This window comes from Halichoerus grypus, chromosome 8, assembly GCF_964656455.1.
Source record: "Halichoerus grypus chromosome 8, mHalGry1.hap1.1, whole genome shotgun sequence".
NCBI lineage: Eukaryota > Metazoa > Chordata > Mammalia > Carnivora > Phocidae > Halichoerus > Halichoerus grypus.
Window position 1 is genome coordinate 106,085,517 of NC_135719.1, and position 19,828 is coordinate 106,105,344.

The 19,828-nt window shown below is 46.2% G+C and overlaps 2 protein-coding genes across 4 annotated transcripts in view; one reads left to right on the top strand and one right to left on the bottom strand.

Moving 5' to 3' along the window:
* The window catches only part of RTRAF (RNA transcription, translation and transport factor), a 55,389-nt gene extending 54,897 nt beyond the window's left edge, over positions 1 to 492 (top strand). Inside the window, exon 7 of the mRNA XM_078053694.1 lies at positions 44 to 492. Coding sequence (XP_077909820.1) covers positions 44 to 340 — 297 coding nt within the window. The 3' untranslated portion in view covers positions 341 to 492. The remainder of the gene's footprint in view (positions 1 to 43) is intronic.
* The window catches only part of NID2 (nidogen 2), a 58,378-nt gene extending 39,042 nt beyond the window's left edge, over positions 1 to 19,336 (bottom strand). For 2 of the 3 annotated variants that reach the window (XM_036109205.2, XM_036109206.2), the window contains exons 1-4: positions 19,011 to 19,336; positions 18,033 to 18,341; positions 9,800 to 10,032; positions 4,220 to 4,938 (exon numbers count right to left, since the gene is read on the bottom strand). In XM_036109205.2, coding sequence (XP_035965098.2) covers positions 4,220 to 4,938; positions 9,800 to 10,032; positions 18,033 to 18,341; positions 19,011 to 19,241 — 1,492 coding nt within the window. In that variant the 5' untranslated portion in view covers positions 19,242 to 19,336. The remainder of the gene's footprint in view (positions 1 to 4,219; positions 4,939 to 9,799; positions 10,033 to 18,032; positions 18,342 to 19,010) is intronic. The other variant, XM_078053693.1, reaches the window with a different exon arrangement.
* Positions 19,337 to 19,828: the final 492 nt, after the last annotated feature.

Sequence of the window (19,828 nt, forward strand, 5' to 3'; positions counted from 1 at the left end):
TTCCCATTTAATGCTTTTTTTACTCTTCTCATATCCTTAATAGAAAGAAAAATGGGTACATAAAAGAAGCAAAAGCATGGCCAAAGTACTTGAGATTTGTCCTAATTGGGAGTTACTCATGAAAATGGAAAACTCTGCACCAGATTTGATCTGTCCTTCAGTCTTCATTTTGCCAGCAACATTTAAGCACCTGTCTGCAGCCTTGGGCCTGCCCTCCCTTGTTAAGGGCTCTGGCCCAGCCACGTGGAAGAGGGAAGGCGGGCAGGTTCCAGGCACAGTGTGGGAGCACAGAGGAGATGGATGGTGTCCAGCGTGGGGCTGCCCCTGGCAGCTGGAGTGACTTTTACTTTTAACAGCTTTTACTACTCAAGAAAAGGACCCACATTTTCACTGCAGGAAAGATCTTCCTAAGTCTCCCTGCCTTGAAGAATGATGGATTAGTAAGAAAAACCACATCTAACTTTCTAATGAAAAACAGTGGCTTGCTTTTTCCTCCCGTTTTCACGTTTATTCCTGGTATGTGTGTCTGTGTGTAGTGTATAGTGATGCTAGCTGGGCATCATTATTAGGACCATGACCCCAGCAGGCTCTGCCATGCAGGTGTCTTCACGGGTATGGGAGGCCTTGGTGCTCACAGACGCCGAGCAACCTGGAGCTGTACCCGGGAGAGGGGCTTTCTCGTCTGGAAGGCGGGGTGAAGAGGCAGAGCCTGCTCTAATCCATCGCGGGGTGGAAGCCGCATGAGTAACACATTCCTGCAGCCTTTCCCAAAGCCAAAAGTAGGGTGGGACTAGAAGCCGCAGGGAAACCCCTGTGACACCCTGGGCTTTCCCGGCTCGACTGCCATCTAAGGAGGAACACGAGGATCCAACAATGGAGTATGAAGAGGTTTTGAAAGCCAGGTGTCCCTCCCCCTTTCTAACTCACCATGCAGATGGAGGCAGGGTGCTGCTCCTCGTAGCACCACCTCAGCAGGTGTAAGGATATCTAAGAGCTCTGTAAGTTATCATCCCTGCTCCCCACCACACAGGTGGTCCTGGCCAGCTGTCGTCCTCACCTCGCTCACCTGCCCCCTCGACTCTCTCCCTCTTTCCATTTCCACACTCGTCAGTCCTCTGTGCGGACTCTTTCCCCAGTTTCCCTCTCTGGACTCAGAGTCTGACCCCATGGGCTGGCTCAAGGTCCTCCTCCTCCGCGAAGACTTCCAGACTGTAGGGATACATGGGTCAGCTCACAGCTGGGGCCAGTCCTTCCATGGCTTCCTTGCCTCTTACTCAGACAAGTCAGTCAGTATTTCCAGGCTTCAGTTTCTTCCTCTGTAGCATGGGAAGACTAACAGTATCTACCTCACAGGGCAGTTCAGAAGAGCGACCGTGACAGCACAAACTAAAGCAAGTTCCCACTGAGTGTCCCAGTGGGAATGCAGGAAATGCCAGCCCCAACTTCTACTGGTGCCTCGGTCAGAGGAGGACACGTGGCAGGTGCGCACGTAACTTTCTGGGCTCTCAACAAGCTCCTGGAGCTCCCTGGAGAAACAAGACACCTCAGACAGAGGACGCTTGCATTTCCATTTTATGGCTGGTTCTGTGCTCTATGAAAACAGACCACAGCGAATGATACACTTGAGGCCAGAACTGGAGTGTGGTTGGGACATTCTTGCGTGGTGTACACATGTTCTGAAAAGAATCTACATTTCTCAACAACAAGAAAAGTCTGTAAAAAGAGTCCCTAAGGGCAAAAAAAAAATTTGAAAAGAAAGGGAGAGATATTTGGGGTTTCTTTAGCTAAATCTTAAGATCTTCGTTTGGCAAGATGACTTCTAAGTTTAAAGGGGAAATTAAAACATATGGGGCTTGGAGCTTCCCATATTCAATTTTGGTTCTCACAGCTACTTCACGAGGTCTACACTTCCTCCATGTTATAGCTGAGGAAAATGAGGGTCAAACAGAGTATACATCTTACCCCAAACCACACAGCAGAGCTGGGAATCAAGCTCAAGTCCACCTAATACCAAAATCCATGCTTCTCCATGCCATCAGTAGAAACAGCCAGGCAGGATGGCTCACGGTGGGGCCCTTGTAGGCAATGTTCTGTGTGTGTCTCTGCCACCCCCCCCCACCACCACCACCAGCTGTCCCAGAGGAAGTCCACTTCTGCCTGACGGACCTCTGGGGTGCCAATGTTTCGTCTGGAAAAAAAAAAAAGTAACAACTGCATGGTTCCATAATCCACACAGTCTTCCTAAAGCCTGAGGTGAAAATAGAAGCTCACCCATTTTCCCTCTCTGCTTTCAGGTTTTAAAGTCTTCCCTCTGTGCTTTCTAACATGCGGTTGCTGATTTTTTTTGTCCTTCAAAGTTCAAAAATGTCCAGTTAGATATTTTTTTCTAAATGTCTTAGTGTATTAACCAGCTTTTTCATATGCATTCTGCCATTTCTAAGACGTCAGGAGTGGACGCCCTCCAGCAGCTGCTAAATATCAGAGTTCATGCCCCAGAAGTGTGATGGCTGCCGTCTCTGTTCTCAACGTTCCTTAAGCCTCCTCCCTGTCACTCCAGTGAGCTCAGCCTCTCATAGCTCAAAGCAGGCTGTGCAGCCCTTTCTTCTGAACTCTTTAATAAATCACTCCACAAATTTGCTTCTTCATATCTCAACCTCTTCCCAGGGGAGGCAATCACAAAGTGAAAAGACCATTTTAGGATTCCATCTTCACTTCAAAATCCCTTTACTAAAAATCTTTGATACTTGGCTTTACATTTTCTTTAGATATATGGAATTTTCACTGAAAAGTCAGGAGGTTGTCAGAAGGGTGTGAAGGTTCTGAAGCCTTCCAATCAAATTCACATCTTGGATTTGACAGAAATGTAGCCCGTCGGCACAAATTAAGGCTCGGTGATTCAACAAGCCTATTGGCTAGTCTCTAGCCATCCCCCACCCTGTTCCCACCCCTTTAAATCTCCTATAATTAGTAACAGCAGCCACCATTTATAAAGGATCAACTGGTGCAGACACTGAGAACTTTGTTATCTCATTTAGTCCCCTTGGCAAATTTAGGAGAAATCTGAGAGGCTTGGGGGTTCCATGAGTTGCCTCAGGTCACCCAGCAAGTGAGCGTGCAAGCAAGCGAGCAGCTAGGATTCAAACCTAACTTTGACACCAGTGCTCTCCCTCTAATCATGACACGATGCCACTTTCATCACAAAATAGTTTCTTTCCTCCTAAAATAGCACTTCTTCAAGCATATTCTTGCAGATCACTACCACAGCAGAAGAACCCAGAAGGCCCTCTTTGCTGGGTCAACATGTCTTTACTACAAAAGAATGGGAAACAGAAAAGGTAGGTGGGGGGGGGGGCGTGTGAGGGGGTAAAGAGGTCCTGAAGAGTGCTTTCACCTCTGGCCCCCTTCCTCCTATTAGAGGTCAGATGAGCAGTCCCTGGAACAAATGGAATGAATCCCTGCTCAGTTTCCCACTCACGTGTTTACATCCCTGACTGGGAAGAAAGAACTGAAGTGACAAGTCTCAACCAGGAGGAGAAGGCGAAATGGCTCCATGTCTGTATTAATTAACCACTGCCTCCTCCCGGCATTTCTTTTCTGGCCCCTCACTCTGGTCAGTGAGTCATAAAATGAGGACAGGACTCCAGGGAGGTGAACACCACAGCTGCACGGCCATGAACCAGAAATGACAAGACACAGGTGGCTAGCGACTTACTTTCCCCACGGGTCTCTGCTCCCACACACCCCCGATGCATCTCTAAGCAAGGGGCGCACAAGCGTTGTCCCGCAACAGAGAACGAATCGGGAATGTTCATCTGAGCCAGCACAACCAGCCACTTAAAACTACAGCCTGAACCCCGCCATCCCTGTAATGTATATGAAACCTCAGAACGTTTCACCTTTGCTGAACTTTCAAACTGAAATACTTCATTACACTTGAGAGCGTAGCTGGCCCAAGCAGCCTAGTTCCTCCCCACTTGCTTCATGAGGCCCGTTTGTAAAAAAACATTATTAATGGTCAAGAGATTCCAAGAGAATTTGCCTGCCAAGATTTATCTGGCAAAGGAAACATACTCCATCTCCTGAAACACAGGTTTAAAAAGTCCGTTCCAATCTTCGTTTTGCTAAACGTTGCGCCAACTCACTTGAGAGAAAAATCGCAACTGTGCAAACCAGCATTTTAAAAATGAAACGCCAGCACCCGGTCTCGTCAGGCACTTACCCTCAGTGCTGGAACCGATGACGTCCTCCACGCCTAGCACTTGCCTCCCCGGGCCCAGCGGTGGAGTGTGAGCGGGCACGGGGTAATTTAGAAGAACGGCCTTTCCCTCAGGATGGACCGGAGGAACATCCTCTTCCAAAGGTGGTGCCCCTCCTTCTGGGTAGGAAGGTGGGGCTCCCCGGGCAGGACCCAGCGAATCTCCTTCTATCTCTGATGCAGCTGGGCCTCTGGTCCCTGGCTGTTGCCAAGACTCGACTGGGCCTCTTAAACCTGGGGCATCTACCCCGCCCAGAGCTCTACCCTCTTTGGCTTGAGGGTCCAAGGTGGCAAATTCGGTTTCAGGGTAGAGGGGCCGATCACTAGCTGTCAGCTGTGGCAAAGGGGAGGCCGGGTCAGATTCCGACGGAGATATCCCACCTCCTAAAGGTCTTGGCTCAGCTTTCGGCTGGAAGGAAACGTCAATCCTGCTGTGGTCATCCCAGGCGTCCTCTGGCTCACTTGGGAGGTATTCCACTTCTCCCTCATTCTCATCATAATAATCCAGATTGTCCTCAGTGTAGTCACTTCCCGGGGCTGCCGTAGGGCCGAAGGACTGCTCCGGGGGAGGTGAAGGGTGGGCTTTGGTAAGGTCTCCAACAGCGGCTGGCCTGATACTGTCCAGTGGGGAGGAGCTGCCGATATGAAAAGCCCACACTCCAGGAACCCCCAGGTTGCTCTGTCTAAATTAAAAGGAAACAGTGCATGACACAAGTGTCCATTTACCCACCATCCCACAACAGTGAGCAACTTATCATAAAACTGAAAGGCTATTAAGATCAGATTCAGAGTTTTCACTAGTATAAAACCAAATAAAAACCAGGCCTACATGCTAACTAAAAGGAGTATACTGGAATTTTGACGTAAACTACCTCTTATTTAACTTTAGGTTTCAGAATGCTAGACCATCAAATTAGAAATCTGCTCTAAAATTCACATTTTGTCTAAAATCTGGCTATTTGAAAACAAACAGGGAATGTGGGAATACTTTATACTTTCTCTACTTTTAACACACTCAGGAAAATGTATGCTTAAAAACCTTTGCCAAACACTTAAACAATAATGACTAGAACATACTTTTGAGACTTAGTCATGTACCAAATGCTTAATGTTCTTCGATACAATCTGCAAGGTAGGGGCAGTGATCGTGCCCAATTTTACAGAGGAGAAAACAGGTTTAGAGAGGCTAACTAATCTTCTTAAGGTCATACAGCAAATAATTGGCAGAGCTTGGACCTGAATTCAGCACTGACACCAAAGCCCATGCTCCAAACATCTACATTATGTCAAAAAACCAATATACTACAGTCTCTCAGCATCTGAATTACCATTGATCCACAGAACGTTACAGACAGTTCCCTGTTCAAGCACATGGATTAATCAATTAACTAATTGACATACAATGGTGAGTTGATGTAAAAAAAAAGAAAAACTCAAAGAAAAGTAAATGCCCACGTCTAAAAAATGTTGAGCAAGTGCAGAACAAAGTTAAGGGGAATATAAGAAAGCAGTTTAGTCAAAATGCCATGGGTTATAGGTGAGAGGTGTTCAGAAACATCTGGAACCAGACAGCTCATGCATTTTCTTTACTAGAAAAGAACATGGACCCCATTCAGTCTTCCAAATGTTCCAGTGATGCATTATTTTACTCAATGATACATTCTAAAGAGAACAACTACATAAGATTTCTAAAAATTAAAAAAATAAAATAAACTTTGAACAAACAAGGGTCTGGCTAGCTTGAATGCACCAGTTTCTATACTTCTCTGGTAATGTGCAAAATACCAGGCTCAGAGCCCCCACGCTACGGGATTTCCTCAACAGTCAGTCAGTGAAGTATGAGAGTTAAAGACTAATAAGGTAATAAGAAATTGATCCAATCATTATGAGAACAAGGGACTTGTGCTGATTTGGGTAGGTACTGATCACATTCACATGGATTCCTATAGCAGTAATATTTTTCAATACAATTCTGAGAATGTCTCTTTCCCTCCTTTCTTCCTCTTCACCTCTCCCTCTCTCTCTTTCGTGTGTGTGTGTGTGTGTATGTGCATGCACACGCATGTAGTTATTTCTGCTGCTATTATAGTTACTTTAGGGAAAGAGGAGCAGAGAAAGCAAAACCACGATCCTTTGTGCAACATACTATGTATACTTGGTATGTTCTAAGATTTAATGTTGGTGTTTTTTGGCAAGCAAATAAGGAACACTTTAGTAAAAAGATAAGGGAGAATCCTGAAGATCTGAGGATACTGCATTTATTATCACATCAGAGGTGTTGCAGCTGTGATATTTCTTCTTGAAGTTAGAGAAAACTATAAAAGCTTCAAAGAGTAGGAAAATACAAATTATGGCAGAAAGAAGCTAAGTAATATAACCTTCTAATGAAATACAAATCACCATCTTGGCTTTTGTCATTGTGCGTGATGGAAAAGTAACCAATTTGAGCTTATCCTAAAATCCGAGGTCATTTGGAAAGCTTGGTGATAGAATTTATTTTCTAGAAAGGAAAACAAGGCTACAAAATGGGATGACAGCGCCTTCCTCCCTGGGTCGTTAGGAGGAGTAAGTAAGAAAGCCACATAAAATGCCTAGCATGAGGCTCTGCACATAATTAGTACTTAGTAATTACAATTTGTCTTCGAGGAGATAGAAAAGTATAATCTCGAAAAATACAAATGGGTGGATTCACATTTAAATTGCCGGAAGAGGAGTTATGCCAAATCCACTATGAATTACATAATTTATTACCTTTAAGCTTACAATTATGAGACAAATTTGAGGAAGACAAAGATTCTATTGACTAGGAAAATAACTTTATTCTTTAGAGATGCACACTGAAGTATCTAGTATTTAGTATGAGCATGATGTTGGTAATTTACTTTAAAATTCTTAAGCAAAAAAATGATGAATATTGGCAAAATGTCAACAACTTCTAAATCTAAGTGATGAGCTTTTGGGCATTCATTTAGCTATTCCCTCCACTCTCCTGTGTATTTTTGAAAATTTAAATAGTGAAAAGTAAAACAGAAGATTAAATCGGGGAACATTTCTACAATTTGGAGGTAGAGAAGGCTTTCCCAAGAATAACAAAGATCTAAAATCATAAAAGAGCAATAACTTTGCCAACCCTAAACTTACAGCTTCTAGATGCTAAGAAACTTTAAAGATGAGCAACTGGATAAAAATATTCACACCGTATTAAGAGGATTAATTTCCTCACTATATTTTTTCTTATTTATAAGAGCTCTTTGGACACACCTGGACAGAAAATAGCAAAGGACAGGGGCAGAGAAGTCACGAAGATAGATATATGGCTATCAAACATACGAAAAGGTGTTTGGTTTCACTAGTAATCAAATAAGAGTGAGAGTATGAACATTTGACACCGACCAGATTCACAAATATTGAAAAGAAAAGAAGCTGCCGATCACAGCCCTATCTTATTGGTGAGGACATAAACTGGACATTTCTGAAGGACAGTGTGTTCACGTTCATCAAAATGTTTGACTAAGTATAGCTTTTCCCGGCAATTCTACTCTCAAGAAGTTATCTTTCACGGAAATGAGAATCCGACCAATGTGTGTTATGCTGTTTACTGCAATGATATTTATAAAAAGAAAATAAAAAAACAAGTTAAATGTTCATCAATAAGTTATTATCTTAATAGTATATAAATATGACACGATATTTTGTAGCCTTAAGATAATAAAACAAACATCTTCCTGAATGATACCTCTAAGACAGTGGTAAATGGGAAAATGTCACATGTATAGCAAAAGAACCATACTGGTTTTAAAAAGTTCTTGCATTCTAGAAGGACTACAAATATTGGCTAGCACTTGAAGTGGTGATGGTGGGTAATTTGTGCTTTTATTTCGCATTATTCTGCTTTCTTTTTTATGATAAGTATGGGTTATACTAAGGAAAAATCCCTCTGTCAGTCCCATGTCTTCCGTCCTCGTCAAGCAACTCAGCGGTATCTGGGAAGCATCAAAGATACAAATGAGGGCAGGCGTGGAGGGCGGTACATGGGGGTGCTGTGCGGTGCACGTGCACGCCTCTGTGTGTGAGTGAGTTCCGTGGGGTCTTTATCACCGTGGTGGGGGAGCTCAACTGCTTTTTCCTACAGGCTTTTTGGCCCCCACTGCCTCCGGTACGCTGAGTACAGTTGGCACTCGTTGCAGTGCTCCAGACCGTTGATCCGTTCATCTGCCCACCCTACCAGAGTGCAGGCTGCTCATGGGCGGGGCCTGCGCCTCGGATACCTTTGTATTTCAAGTGCTTGGCCCATTGTGATCTCTCGATAACGTCTGAGGAGTAGAGAATCTCGGGGCTCCAGAGTGGAAGAGGAAAGTGGAACCAGAGGAGAGAAAGCAAGGAGCTCAGTTTTCTCACATCTGGACTTAAAGGCAGCCTGGAAGGAGACCTAAAGATGCCCAAGGTGGGTCCTAAGACTGGGAAAGGAGACCAGGCTTCGGCACAAAACAAGTAGTTTGGGTCTCCAGGCTTGTGCTTGAATTTTTGCCACTGAGTAACTTCGAGGTCACAGGCAACTTAACTTCCCTAAACTCATTTGTCAAATTGAGAAAACAATAGAACTTACCTCCTAGGATTCTTGTGAGTTTTAATTAAGATAACTTCTGGAAAGTGTTTTACACAGTGTTTGGCAAATAATAAGCTCTCAATAAATGTCAGCTCTAGGTAACCATATTTGGTGGTAGGGCCCGCTCCCTGGCAGCTGAGCAAAGCAGATGGCATGCAAAAGTGTAAGGGCTTCCAGTGCCCAGGAATAATGTAATGGGAGGGAGAAGCAGTTAAGCAAGGCTAAGTAACCGATGTGTTCTGCCTGGCTTCTAGACCAGGATTTGGGAAAGGAATAAAAGCAAAGATACTTTTTCACAAGCCCTGAAATTAATAAATCTCAACCGGTGCTAACCCAGATATGGTGCTATGTGGACTGACAAACAGCAAAAGGGGCTTATTATTACGCTAGCAGGGTAAGCCTCTGCTGGGTCTCAGGAATGTGCTGGCTACCTCATGGAAAACCAACCAGTATGGTTTCAGTTAATGAAGCCATACAGAAACCCTGAGACCTCTAACTGCTACCCATGTGTCTGGTTTTCCCTTTTCCCCAAATTACACTATTCTTGATTTGACTTTTAACATGTATCTGTCTAAAGGACTAAATCACAACATCTCCTCCTTGTGAAATGATTAACCTGGAAAAATCTCACTCTGGGCAGTTACATTACTGGATATTTTTATGTGGCTCCAAGAGCAATGTTTTTCATAGAAGCCTCAGTGGTTGTGCAAACACACACACACTGCTCTGTTTCCGGTATCTATACCCAGTAGGGCAGGAAGAATAAAGGGTCTTTTATATTTTGGTGAATTTGCTCCCCTCAGGGTCTAATCTGGTGTCTGGTTTTGACCTGACGCCTCCCTTAGAAGCCACCAAGATATTATTTAATGGTCTTATGGCTACTCGAGTTTGGGTAGCTCCGATGGGTCCTTACATCAGACAGGGAAGGGCTTACTTACTGGTAGAGATTTTTCACAGACTGTTCAGTGCTAGTCAAGCTGAAATAGGGTCCCTCTCTCTTCAGGTCATCGATCTCCCCTCGGCAGAAGCCCACCCGAGCGGGAAGCTCGAGCTGCACGTTGTAAGACTCCTTGGGGCGGGTTCCAAAGAACTGAAGGCCATTGGCAGGGTAAAGAAAGAGGGCGTAGGTATCAGATTCATCAGATGCCAAAACTGCCTGGAAAGTGTTCAGCTATGAAAGACAAAAAATAAGAAATAATCTTAATAAAACAAACAAGAAAAGAAAAAACAGAATGCAAGCAAAGCATCATAAAGTACAAGGGTCTTCCCCCTTCTCAGAACTCCTCCAAATTGCTTTTATGCATTTTATTCTTTTTAATTTCCTCTTCAAGTTGTAATTGTGTAAGCCATATTATTATCATAATCCTCCTTTATCATTTAATACTTGAAATAATGCATAGGTAAGAACCACAGGTTACAAAAATAATGTTTTCAAGGTTTCAGACTTCTCTCATCCAAACCTCTTTAAGAGCTAAGAGCAAGTCCAAAATTAACCTGTATATTCCCACAGCCGCTGCCCTAGTTTACTGCCCTGGGCACTCATGTGCATCATTCATTCATTCATTCATTCACCTGTTTACTGAACGCCTATTACGGGCAGGCACGGTGTTAGCCGTTGGCTGATCAAAAGGCCTCCTTACTGTTCTCACAGCCTTGCTCTTTTTCTCTTTCATCTGCCTTTTCACAGCAGCACGTGAGTTATCCAACCCCCCTTTCACAGACCAGGAAACAAGACATGGGGGCTAACAGATCTGCCTAAGGCCAGGTAGCTGGTACATGGTGGCAGGCCAGCCCGCTCCAGAGTCCATGCCCTGCACCACTAGTCCGCCCCAACTACTCCTTAGCATCCCATTCAAGGTGGTTTATAACTGCCCCAAACTCTTTTCCCAGGTTTAGATCCACTGCATCTTCATCAGACTATGTCATATTCCCCCCCTGTGCCATGTACTTTAATGCTTCTGTATTTTTGCTCATTTTTCCCTGTGCCAGGAAACCCTCCTCACCCTCTACTGCTGCCCTTCTGAGGTATTCTGTGATTCCCTGTAGATTTATTTCTGTTCTCTGACCATCCATAACACCGGGTGTTTCTGGTTACCATCCACCTCATTTTGCCTGGTTAGCTGTTTAAGTGTTTGTAAACTCCACTTACTAATAATTCACTTGCACCTTAATTCAGCCAAGTACCTACTAAGCTAGACATTATGCTTGGTGCTGAAGGAAAAGGTACCGAAGGAAGGGAGACCCTGCCCGAGACAGTCTTACACTTAGAAGGGAACAGCCGTGGCTGGCATTTAGGAGAGTTGGTGGAGAGGATAGTGGAGGCCAGAGAAGGGTGTGTGAGACGTCAGGCTTAGGTGCGGAGGCGTCCCCACAGAGGTGACCTGTGAACGTTCATAAACACAGGAGGAGCCAAGCAGACCAGAGTGAGAGACCAGGAGTCTGAATTAGCCGCAAACTCAGCACCCAGGCCCTCATAAAATCACTCCTTAAAGTTCAATTTATTCTTGTATTTTCAGCCAGATAGTTTTTGCCTTTACCTAAGTAATGCTACCTCCACCCACACCCCGACATGATCTGTTAGTGGTACTTCCTTATCTTAAAAAGGTGTTATATTTAGGACTCTGAGAACTCTTCTCTAAGTCCCCCCCTTTTTATAATTTGGTAGGGAACTGGGAGCTATTTATAAATACCACTACTTCCTAAATAATGTGACTCTTAGAAATGTTATTTACTGGTAAAGGGTATCATTTCTCCATTTTGCTAGACAGACAAAGGTAGGCACAGAGAAGAACATCACATCTTACTAAATAAAATAGCAAACAACGGGAATATGTCCTGCATTTTGTTCTGTCCTGGGCCCTTCCCCATATGGTGCTCAGACTCTTCCAATGTTTATTCTTCCTTTCAGTGCTTAATTGCAAAGTATAGTTTTGACACTTTGCTGATAACACAAATCAATTCAGGTGTTAAATGCTTTTCAAGAAAAAAAGCACACAACCTTTCTTTTTGTTCTCTAACATAGAAACACCTTATTTCGCTTTCTTTTTTCCCTTTTTTAAAGATTTATTTTTAAGTAATCTCTGCATCCAACATGGGACTCGAACTTACAACCCTGAGATCAAGAATCGCATGCTCTACTGACTAAGCCAGCCAGGCACCCCTGCTTTCTTTCTTTAAGCTCACATACTTCAAGATGGCGGGGGGTGAGGGGGATGGGCGGGCAGTATATTTGTTATTTTTGCAGTTGTTCATTGTTTCATCAGCAAAGCTTGCCTGTTCCAGAAACAAAAGGCAAAGGATGCTTTCTAGAATTACTCAAAGCTAGGAAACCATAACTTCTGCCAAATGTAAACAAAGCCTCTTCTGCATCATGTCTATACATAATATATACTACATCATCGATTAACGTTGATTCCATAACGTCAGAGTACTCCTTTAGTCAGAATCAACAAAGTTCAGCTAGGGAAAGGAAAGTACTTGAGGAAAGAGAAAGGACCTGTTGTAACAAGCTAGGCTTTCAAACCTCCTGGCATTGATTACTTACAACAAATGTAAGATAGGAAGAATCCTGGTTCTAAGTTTAGAGAAATTCTGTTAAGATAAGGAGGAGGGGGGGGTCCCACAGATCGTGAGGGAACTGAAGGGGATGGGGGAGGAAGGGAGGGAGAAAATAAACAGAGCTGTGAAGGGGAGTGTCTGGCTTTTACTGTGGAGTCTGGGAATTTAGCACTTTATTTTATTCATTCTGTCAGTCAATAAATTCATTTCGATGAAAATTTATTCAGTGCCTTTTATAGGCCATCCCTGAGCCAAGCACTTATATACAGGTGGCAAGCCTTTATTTAATTTACTTGTCTCTACTGACAGGCAAAAAGGGGGATTTTAGATAGAATTTCTGATCCCAAAGTACAGGCCAAAAGAGTTTGGCTGTTTAAAAAAAACACCCACACACCAAATGATCACTTTTAAAGTTCTCTCTTTTGGCTCTACAAAATTCTACATCTAACTGCTAAAGAGCACACTTCACGAAGTCCTGAAGGACTCCTCCTCCCAAAGCACTCCTCGACTAGCTTCCAGACCGGAAAGGAAAGGTCTTCACATTCCTGGAGACGAGCGCCTTTGCAAGAACCGCACATGCTCTGTCTCTGAAGATAAACCCTCAGATGGGCTGCCAAACCCCACAAAAGTTCACCGGTTCCCAACTTCCTCAGGATCCCAGGGAGGAGAGGGGGGCCTCCATTGGAGGACGAACAGCACAGAGGCTGCCTGGCTTCAAGGTTTCTGCCATCCTGTTATCCGAAAGAGAGAAAAGCCAGAGTTGTCAGCAGAAACCCGGCACGCTCTGACTCTCCCTTTCAGGTATGGGACATCAAGCAATGCTGACTTGACACTCGGCAGAGCCAGGCTGATGGATACAGAACATGCCCCTCTACAAGCTTCTAAATTTGCAATTCATTTAATTAATTTCAGCCATGTAGTGAAGAAACAGAAGAGTGCCAGCCTTGTCCCAAACGGGTTTGCCTACGGTGGCTTACAAAAATCACAGAGAAAATGAAGAAGTAGGGTGACTCTTACAGGGGTCACAAAGTTCTCTTTCCTGCCTTCCTTGGGATCACATACTCTCCACGATGGTGGTATCACTGACTTCTGGCCGCCAGGGTTTGGGTTGAGCACTAACCTCCACTCCTTAATATACTTCCCCATCCCCCAGCCCCTGTAGGTCACTGTCACAGGCCTGATCTTCTCTCATTCATTGGTATGCCCTAAATCCTACAGATCCTGCCCCAAATTCAAAGATCTGTGCTCTAGTCTCTAAGGTGACATCCTTCCTGACACTTAGTCTTTAGCAACACTTAAGCATTTCATTAACCAATTTCCATATATGTCTCTATTCAGTACATCTTCATAGTGTATTTTAGCCTCAGGTTAAACGTTTTCAGATAGATCCCAGACCGCCCCTCTTCTGGACTTGAGCTCCAGAAGTCAAAAAGCTACAACAAAGTCCTTCTTTTACCTCTCCTCCTCTCTGTGGATTCGCCCCCCTCCATCAACAACAGTCATCCTTTGAAATAAGTCAACACACTTTAGTCCCCACATTGAGGTTCCACGACTCCCCTCATCCATGTCTCCTACCTCAGCTTTCTCTGCCTGCTCCCAGGACAAGGCTTTGCTCAGAACAATTTCTCCTGCTGCCTCATTCTCAAGATCCATTCTTTCAGCCCTTTTGGCTCAACTTAAATTCCAGGTCAACAAAAAAAACATCTCCCATATCACACTGATTTGTGTGACCCAGTTCTCCACAACTCCCATCCGTCAAACAACAACAAAACAATTTTCCCCCTCCCCCAAAAACCACAGCTGAAGTAAACACTAGTCCTCTTTATGTCTCTGTCAACAAGTTCTTTGAAGGTCAATACCATGACTTCTTTGCCCCGTAAAGTACCTATGACAGCTGAGGAGTCTCAGATTAACTGAACTGATAAGCACTATTTGTTCTTTTTTTTTTTAGAGAGCGAGTGCACCACCCCGCCCCCCACCCCGGCAAGCCAGGGGGAGGGAATCTTAAGCAGGCTCCATGCCCAAGGCGCCCAACACAGCAGATCTCACGACGCTGAGACCAGGACCTGAGCCCAAATCAAGAGTCGGACACTTAACCAACTGAGCCACCAAGGCACCCCATATTTCTTCACCTTTTTTTTTTTTTTTAAAGGTTTTATTTATTTGACAGAGAGAAAGACAGCCAGAGAGGGAACACAAGCAGGGGGAGTGGGAGAGGGAGAAGCAGGCTTCCCGCGGAGCAGGGAGCCTGATGTGGGGCTCGATCCCAGGACTCTGGGATCATGACCTGAGCCGAAGGCAGACGCTTAACGACTGAGCCACCCAGGCGCCCCTCTTCACCTTTTTTTTAGTTGTAGTTACACTTTGCCATTCCTGCAACATCACATACAGCATCCTGTCATACCCATCATGAATATCCACGGAGAGAAAGGGCAACAACTGAAATAGTTTTAAGTGGTAAAGATGTTCCTCTGGTATCTTCAAGTTTGCAACATAGGGTTAGTGTGTAAAGGTTTAAGCCACGTAGAACTCACACAGCCCTTCACACAAGGCAGATTACTGTTTGCCAAAATCTATCTCGAAAGAATTATTAAAATAAGAACTCAAATCACAGGGCTCTTTAAAGTATTCAGAAGAAACTTCAATGTGGGTAATTGAAACAACATCCTCTCTCCAAACAGAACCCTTATCTCCTTTCGAAACGAAACAAATTCTGAAGCCAACTCAGCATATGGCAATGTCTGAAGAATGATTTTAACTAGAAAAGAGAGATGGAATCTACAAATCCTCCTGTACTTCCCACCCAAAAGAGACCAGACAGAAGTTGTAGTTCAGAAAACCTAGCATTTAAAGAGTCCTTATGCAAAGGCCTTACATCACAGTGTCCTTACAAGACAGAGAAATTTAAAAACCAGAATCTTCCTATCAAGCCAACATGGAGGAGCACAGATTGGCTGAGCATCCACACCCACTAGGTCTAAAAGAATACAGTGACTACTTAAAAATGTCACCCTAATTAAAAATGCCACCTTAGTTAATTCTGACAACAATCCTGTAAAGTAGGCATTGCTCCCCCATTTTACAGGTTAGGAAATAAGAATGAGGCTGAGTCATTGCTTCCAAAGTCACTGGATAACCTTTCATAATGCACATCTTCTTTCAAAATGTTTTTATATTGTCATGGTCTTCACAACCACCCTGAAGGTTGGGTGAAAGAGTGGTATTCCCATGCTACAGATGAAATTGAAACAATTAATTAACAAAGTCACCATGTCCGTATTATAATTTTGGTTTCAAATAAGCTGTGAAAAAATGGAATCTTAAAGCTCTAGTGTGATTTCACCATTCCAGCACGTCTGTGTAACTGCTCATCTCCGATTCATCTCACTCAACTCAACTTCATCCTTATTCTGTTGAAACAGTAAGACAAACGCAGCTGAATTCTCTTCAGAGCGCACAAGCTGGGGGTGGGGAGGGGCAGAGGGAGCGAGAGGGGAAGCAGACTCCCTGCTGAGCAGGGAGCCTGACTCCAGGCTTGATCTCAGGACCGTGAGATCATGACCTGAGGGGAAAACAAGAGTCGGTTGCTTAACCACTGAACCACACAGGTGCCCCTGATTTTATTTTATTTTATTTTTTTTTAAAGATTTTATTAATTTTTTTACAGAGAGAGACACAGCGAGAGAGGGAACACAAGCAGGGGGAGTGGGAGAGGGAGAAGCAGGCTTCCCGCGGAGCAGGGAGCCCGACACAGGGCTCGATCCCAGAACCCTGGGATCATGACCTGAGCCGAAGGCAGACGCTTAACGACTGAGCCACCCAGGCGCCCCTGCCCCTGATTTTAAATAAGTTTTTTAACCTTATATAAAAATGAGTGAATGAGTGAATGAATGTAACATAATTCATCTTCCTCCAACCCTCCACCTAGCCCAATGCCCTGCACAAAGGAAGGCCCAATATATTTGTTTGACTTGAATGTATTCTGCTGAACTGAATCACTGAAATATCAAACCCGCATCTGTAAAAAAAAAAAAAAAAAAAAATTACTCAAGAAAAAAACTAAATGCTGCCTGACAAAAAAATGAATGTCAAAAAAAAAATTCAAGTATCTTTTATTTCTAGATCTTCTTTGAATAGCCTTTTGGGGCTATTTCTCTTACAGAACACAAAACAAGAATGGCCACCATCTTGAACTACTCAGTGAGAGCGGGTAAGCTGCTTAATCTTTCAGGGAGGATATGTGCCATCTTTCTATAGCTAAGAAACACTATGATGAGTTAAATAGAGATAAATTAAAAGAGTGGCAGCCCTTTGAGTATGAAATTTTAAAAAATTTTAAACAAATTTTATTTGTTTATTTGACAGAGAGAGTGAGAGAGAGAGAGCATAAGCAGGGGGAGTGGCAGACAGAGGAAGAGGGAGAAGCAGCCTTCCCCCTGAGCAGGGAGCCCGATGTGGGACTCAATCCCAGGACTCTGGGATCATGACCTGAGCCGAAGGCAGATGCTTAACCGACTGAGCCACCCAGGTGCCCCTGAGTATGAAATTTAAATTCAGGTCTTATTTCACAGGAGGAAGCCCTTACCTATTCCAGGAAAGAAGCAGGTTACCATTTGCCAAGCCACCCTGGTCCCACCTGATGTCCGTTTGGAGTTCTTTAAATGTTGCTGCCAAGCCTACAGGGCTGGGAGCTCGGGTTGTTTTACCTTCTCAAGTAGAGACTATAAAACAAATGGAGGACAGTCCTCTATAACCCAGGGAGCATGTAAACTGATGTTTCTAGGACAATTTGGCAAAAGCTATCAAGAACCTTATAAAGTGGATCCTCTCTGGCCCACCAGTTCCACTTCCTGGAATATCAAGTAAGGACATGTGGAAAGATTTAGCTAAAAAAAAAAAAAATGTGCTTCACAAAATTATTTATAATGATGAAGAATTGGAAATAACTTTAATGACCACCGGACACAGTGGTAAATTCACTGGGTGGAATATTATGCAGATATTATAAATGATGTTGTAGAACCATACTGAGTGACAATGAAACATATTCACAATATACTACTGAGTGAAAAAAATAGTTTACAAAACAGTATGTGCAGTGCAAACCCATTAGTGTTAATAGACAGTGACATAAATACAGATATTAATAGGAAAAAAACTTCTGGAAGATATAAATGAAAATGTTTAACAGTGATTATCTTTGAGTGGTAGGAAAATGAGTGGTTGTTCTTTTTTAAATTGCCTGTATTTGCTGATGTTTTCCCTTCAATGAACATATAATTAGAAATAATTCTTATATAGTTAGAGGTGATTCTAAAAATAAACAACCAAACAGTGAACTGCCTTGTGTTCTGAGGGCCTTCCGCATCTGCACTGGCGCCCTCATATCCGATCCTTGCTAGAAGTGGCCATCTCTCCGATCCTTAGAGGACGGCCTGGAGAAAACAGCCTTCTTCACTTTTAAGCCACTTCAGCCCTGGTGCCACCAAAGGATCCATCAGGTTCGCACAGGAGCCGACTCAGAAGAAACTCCAAGCCAGTCCCTGGGCTCCAGCCCAGAATTCAAACCCATCCCTCCATTGGCTCGGCGGCCAAGCACCCCTGGTCTGTTACCTCTCCTGAGGGCGGCACCCGGCTGCTGGCCTCCTCGTAGGCGCCCACCTGCTCCCAGGTGGCCACGAAGGCGTGGGTGGGGGTGAAGTACGCCGCGGGGCGCGGGAAGCCTGCGCGCACGTAGCGGGCGGCCAGGCCCAGCACAGCCAGGGACGTGTCCTCACGGTACAGGACCTGGCCCCTGCCCCGGCTCGTGTCGATGTCCGCCAGGAAGGGGGCAATGGCCGGAAAGTCTGTGGGGAAGTCATCGTCCACGTACTGGGTCTCCCTAGGGAAGTCCTGAGTGGAGATGATACCGTTGGTGCCCACCTGTGGGAGGAGAGGGACAAAAGGTGACGGTCGCGTACGCGGCAGGAGGCCCTCGGGCGGCCACCACAAGTCCAAATGTGCGCGCGCCCACCCGGCTACGCACGGAGGGAAGGGAACCGCCCGGGGCTTGAAGCTGCCCCTTCCCTACCCGCTGGGAACCCGACTCCTGGTTCAGGGCGACCAGCGCAACTTCAGCCCGCGTGCCGCCCACCACCCCCACCCCACAGCGCGGGGCGATAGGTCCAGGAGCCCTAAAACTCCTGGTTCACGTATCTTCTCACTTCCCGCACAACGCTGGAGAAAACCCCCGGGTCCGAGGAGGGAACGCACTAGCTCTGCAGACGTGCACAGCCTTCTCGCCGTCCTTACTGCAAACCCCACTGGCCGCCCCAGCATCCCCACGTCCTTTTCTGCCGGGGACGCTTATGTAGCTGCGAATGTGTGGGTCTGAATTCTCGCTCTTCCTCTCGAGGTAAAGAAAAGCAACTCAGACAGCAGCATCGCTGCAGAGCCACGTCCCACCCCAGGGGCGCTCGGGGACAGCCGGGAGTGCGGACTATTTCCTCCCCTTGGAAGGCAGGGGTTCGGTGAGATCCACACTACATCGGCCCGTGGGAAGAAGCTGCGAGAACTCTGCCGGTTCCCACACCAAGCGGGGGCTGAACTTACGTAGAGGTAGCTGAACTGGGCTTCGTAGAAGCGCAGGGGACTCGCCAGCTTCACCGGGGCTGAGCTTTCGTCGTCGCCCTCCTGCAGGAGCTGGTCCCCCCGCGACTGCCCGTAGGGGAAAAGCTCGTCTGGGTGCAGCGCCCCGGCCCGGGACAGCAGCAGCAGCAGCAGCAGTGGCGGCGGCCGCAGCGATTGCAGCGCCAGTCGCCGGGCTGCCCGGTCCCCCCGCATGCTGGCTCGGCTCCTGGGCTGCCCGGCGGCAGAGCGCGTCCCGGCCCGGCCCGCCAGCCCACTAGCCGCGCCGCGCCAGCCTCCAACCTGGATCCCCGCGGGCGCCCGGGCGGGCCGGGCCTCCGGGCCCTCCCAGCGCGCTGACTGGCTGCGGCCCTCGGCCGGGGACCAATCACCCGCTCGGGGAAAGTTCGACAGCGGCGGCCACATCTGGTTCTTGTTAAAAGTTTTCTAAGGCAGCGGTCGCGGGAGCGGCGGGGCAGGCGAGGTAGAAGCCTCGGGCCAGGGCTGACCGGAGTGCTGCTCCGCCTCCGCCTCCGCCTCCGCAGTCCCAGAGCGGCCGGGCTCGCTCCCGCCCTCCTGCGGGGACTGCTCCGCGGGGCCGACGAGCCCCTCCCCCGGGACCAAACGGCCCGCGAAGTCCGAGGGCAGCGGCGCGGCAGGAGAGGACCAGAGCGCCAAGGGGGAACCCCGCAGCGGCGTGTGCTGGCCGGCGCGAGGCGCCCCGCCAGGCTGGCAGGGCGAGGGTGTGGTGGTGGGGTCCCGGGCGCCCCTCGCTCTGGGGGCATTGTCGCAGCCGCAGCTCC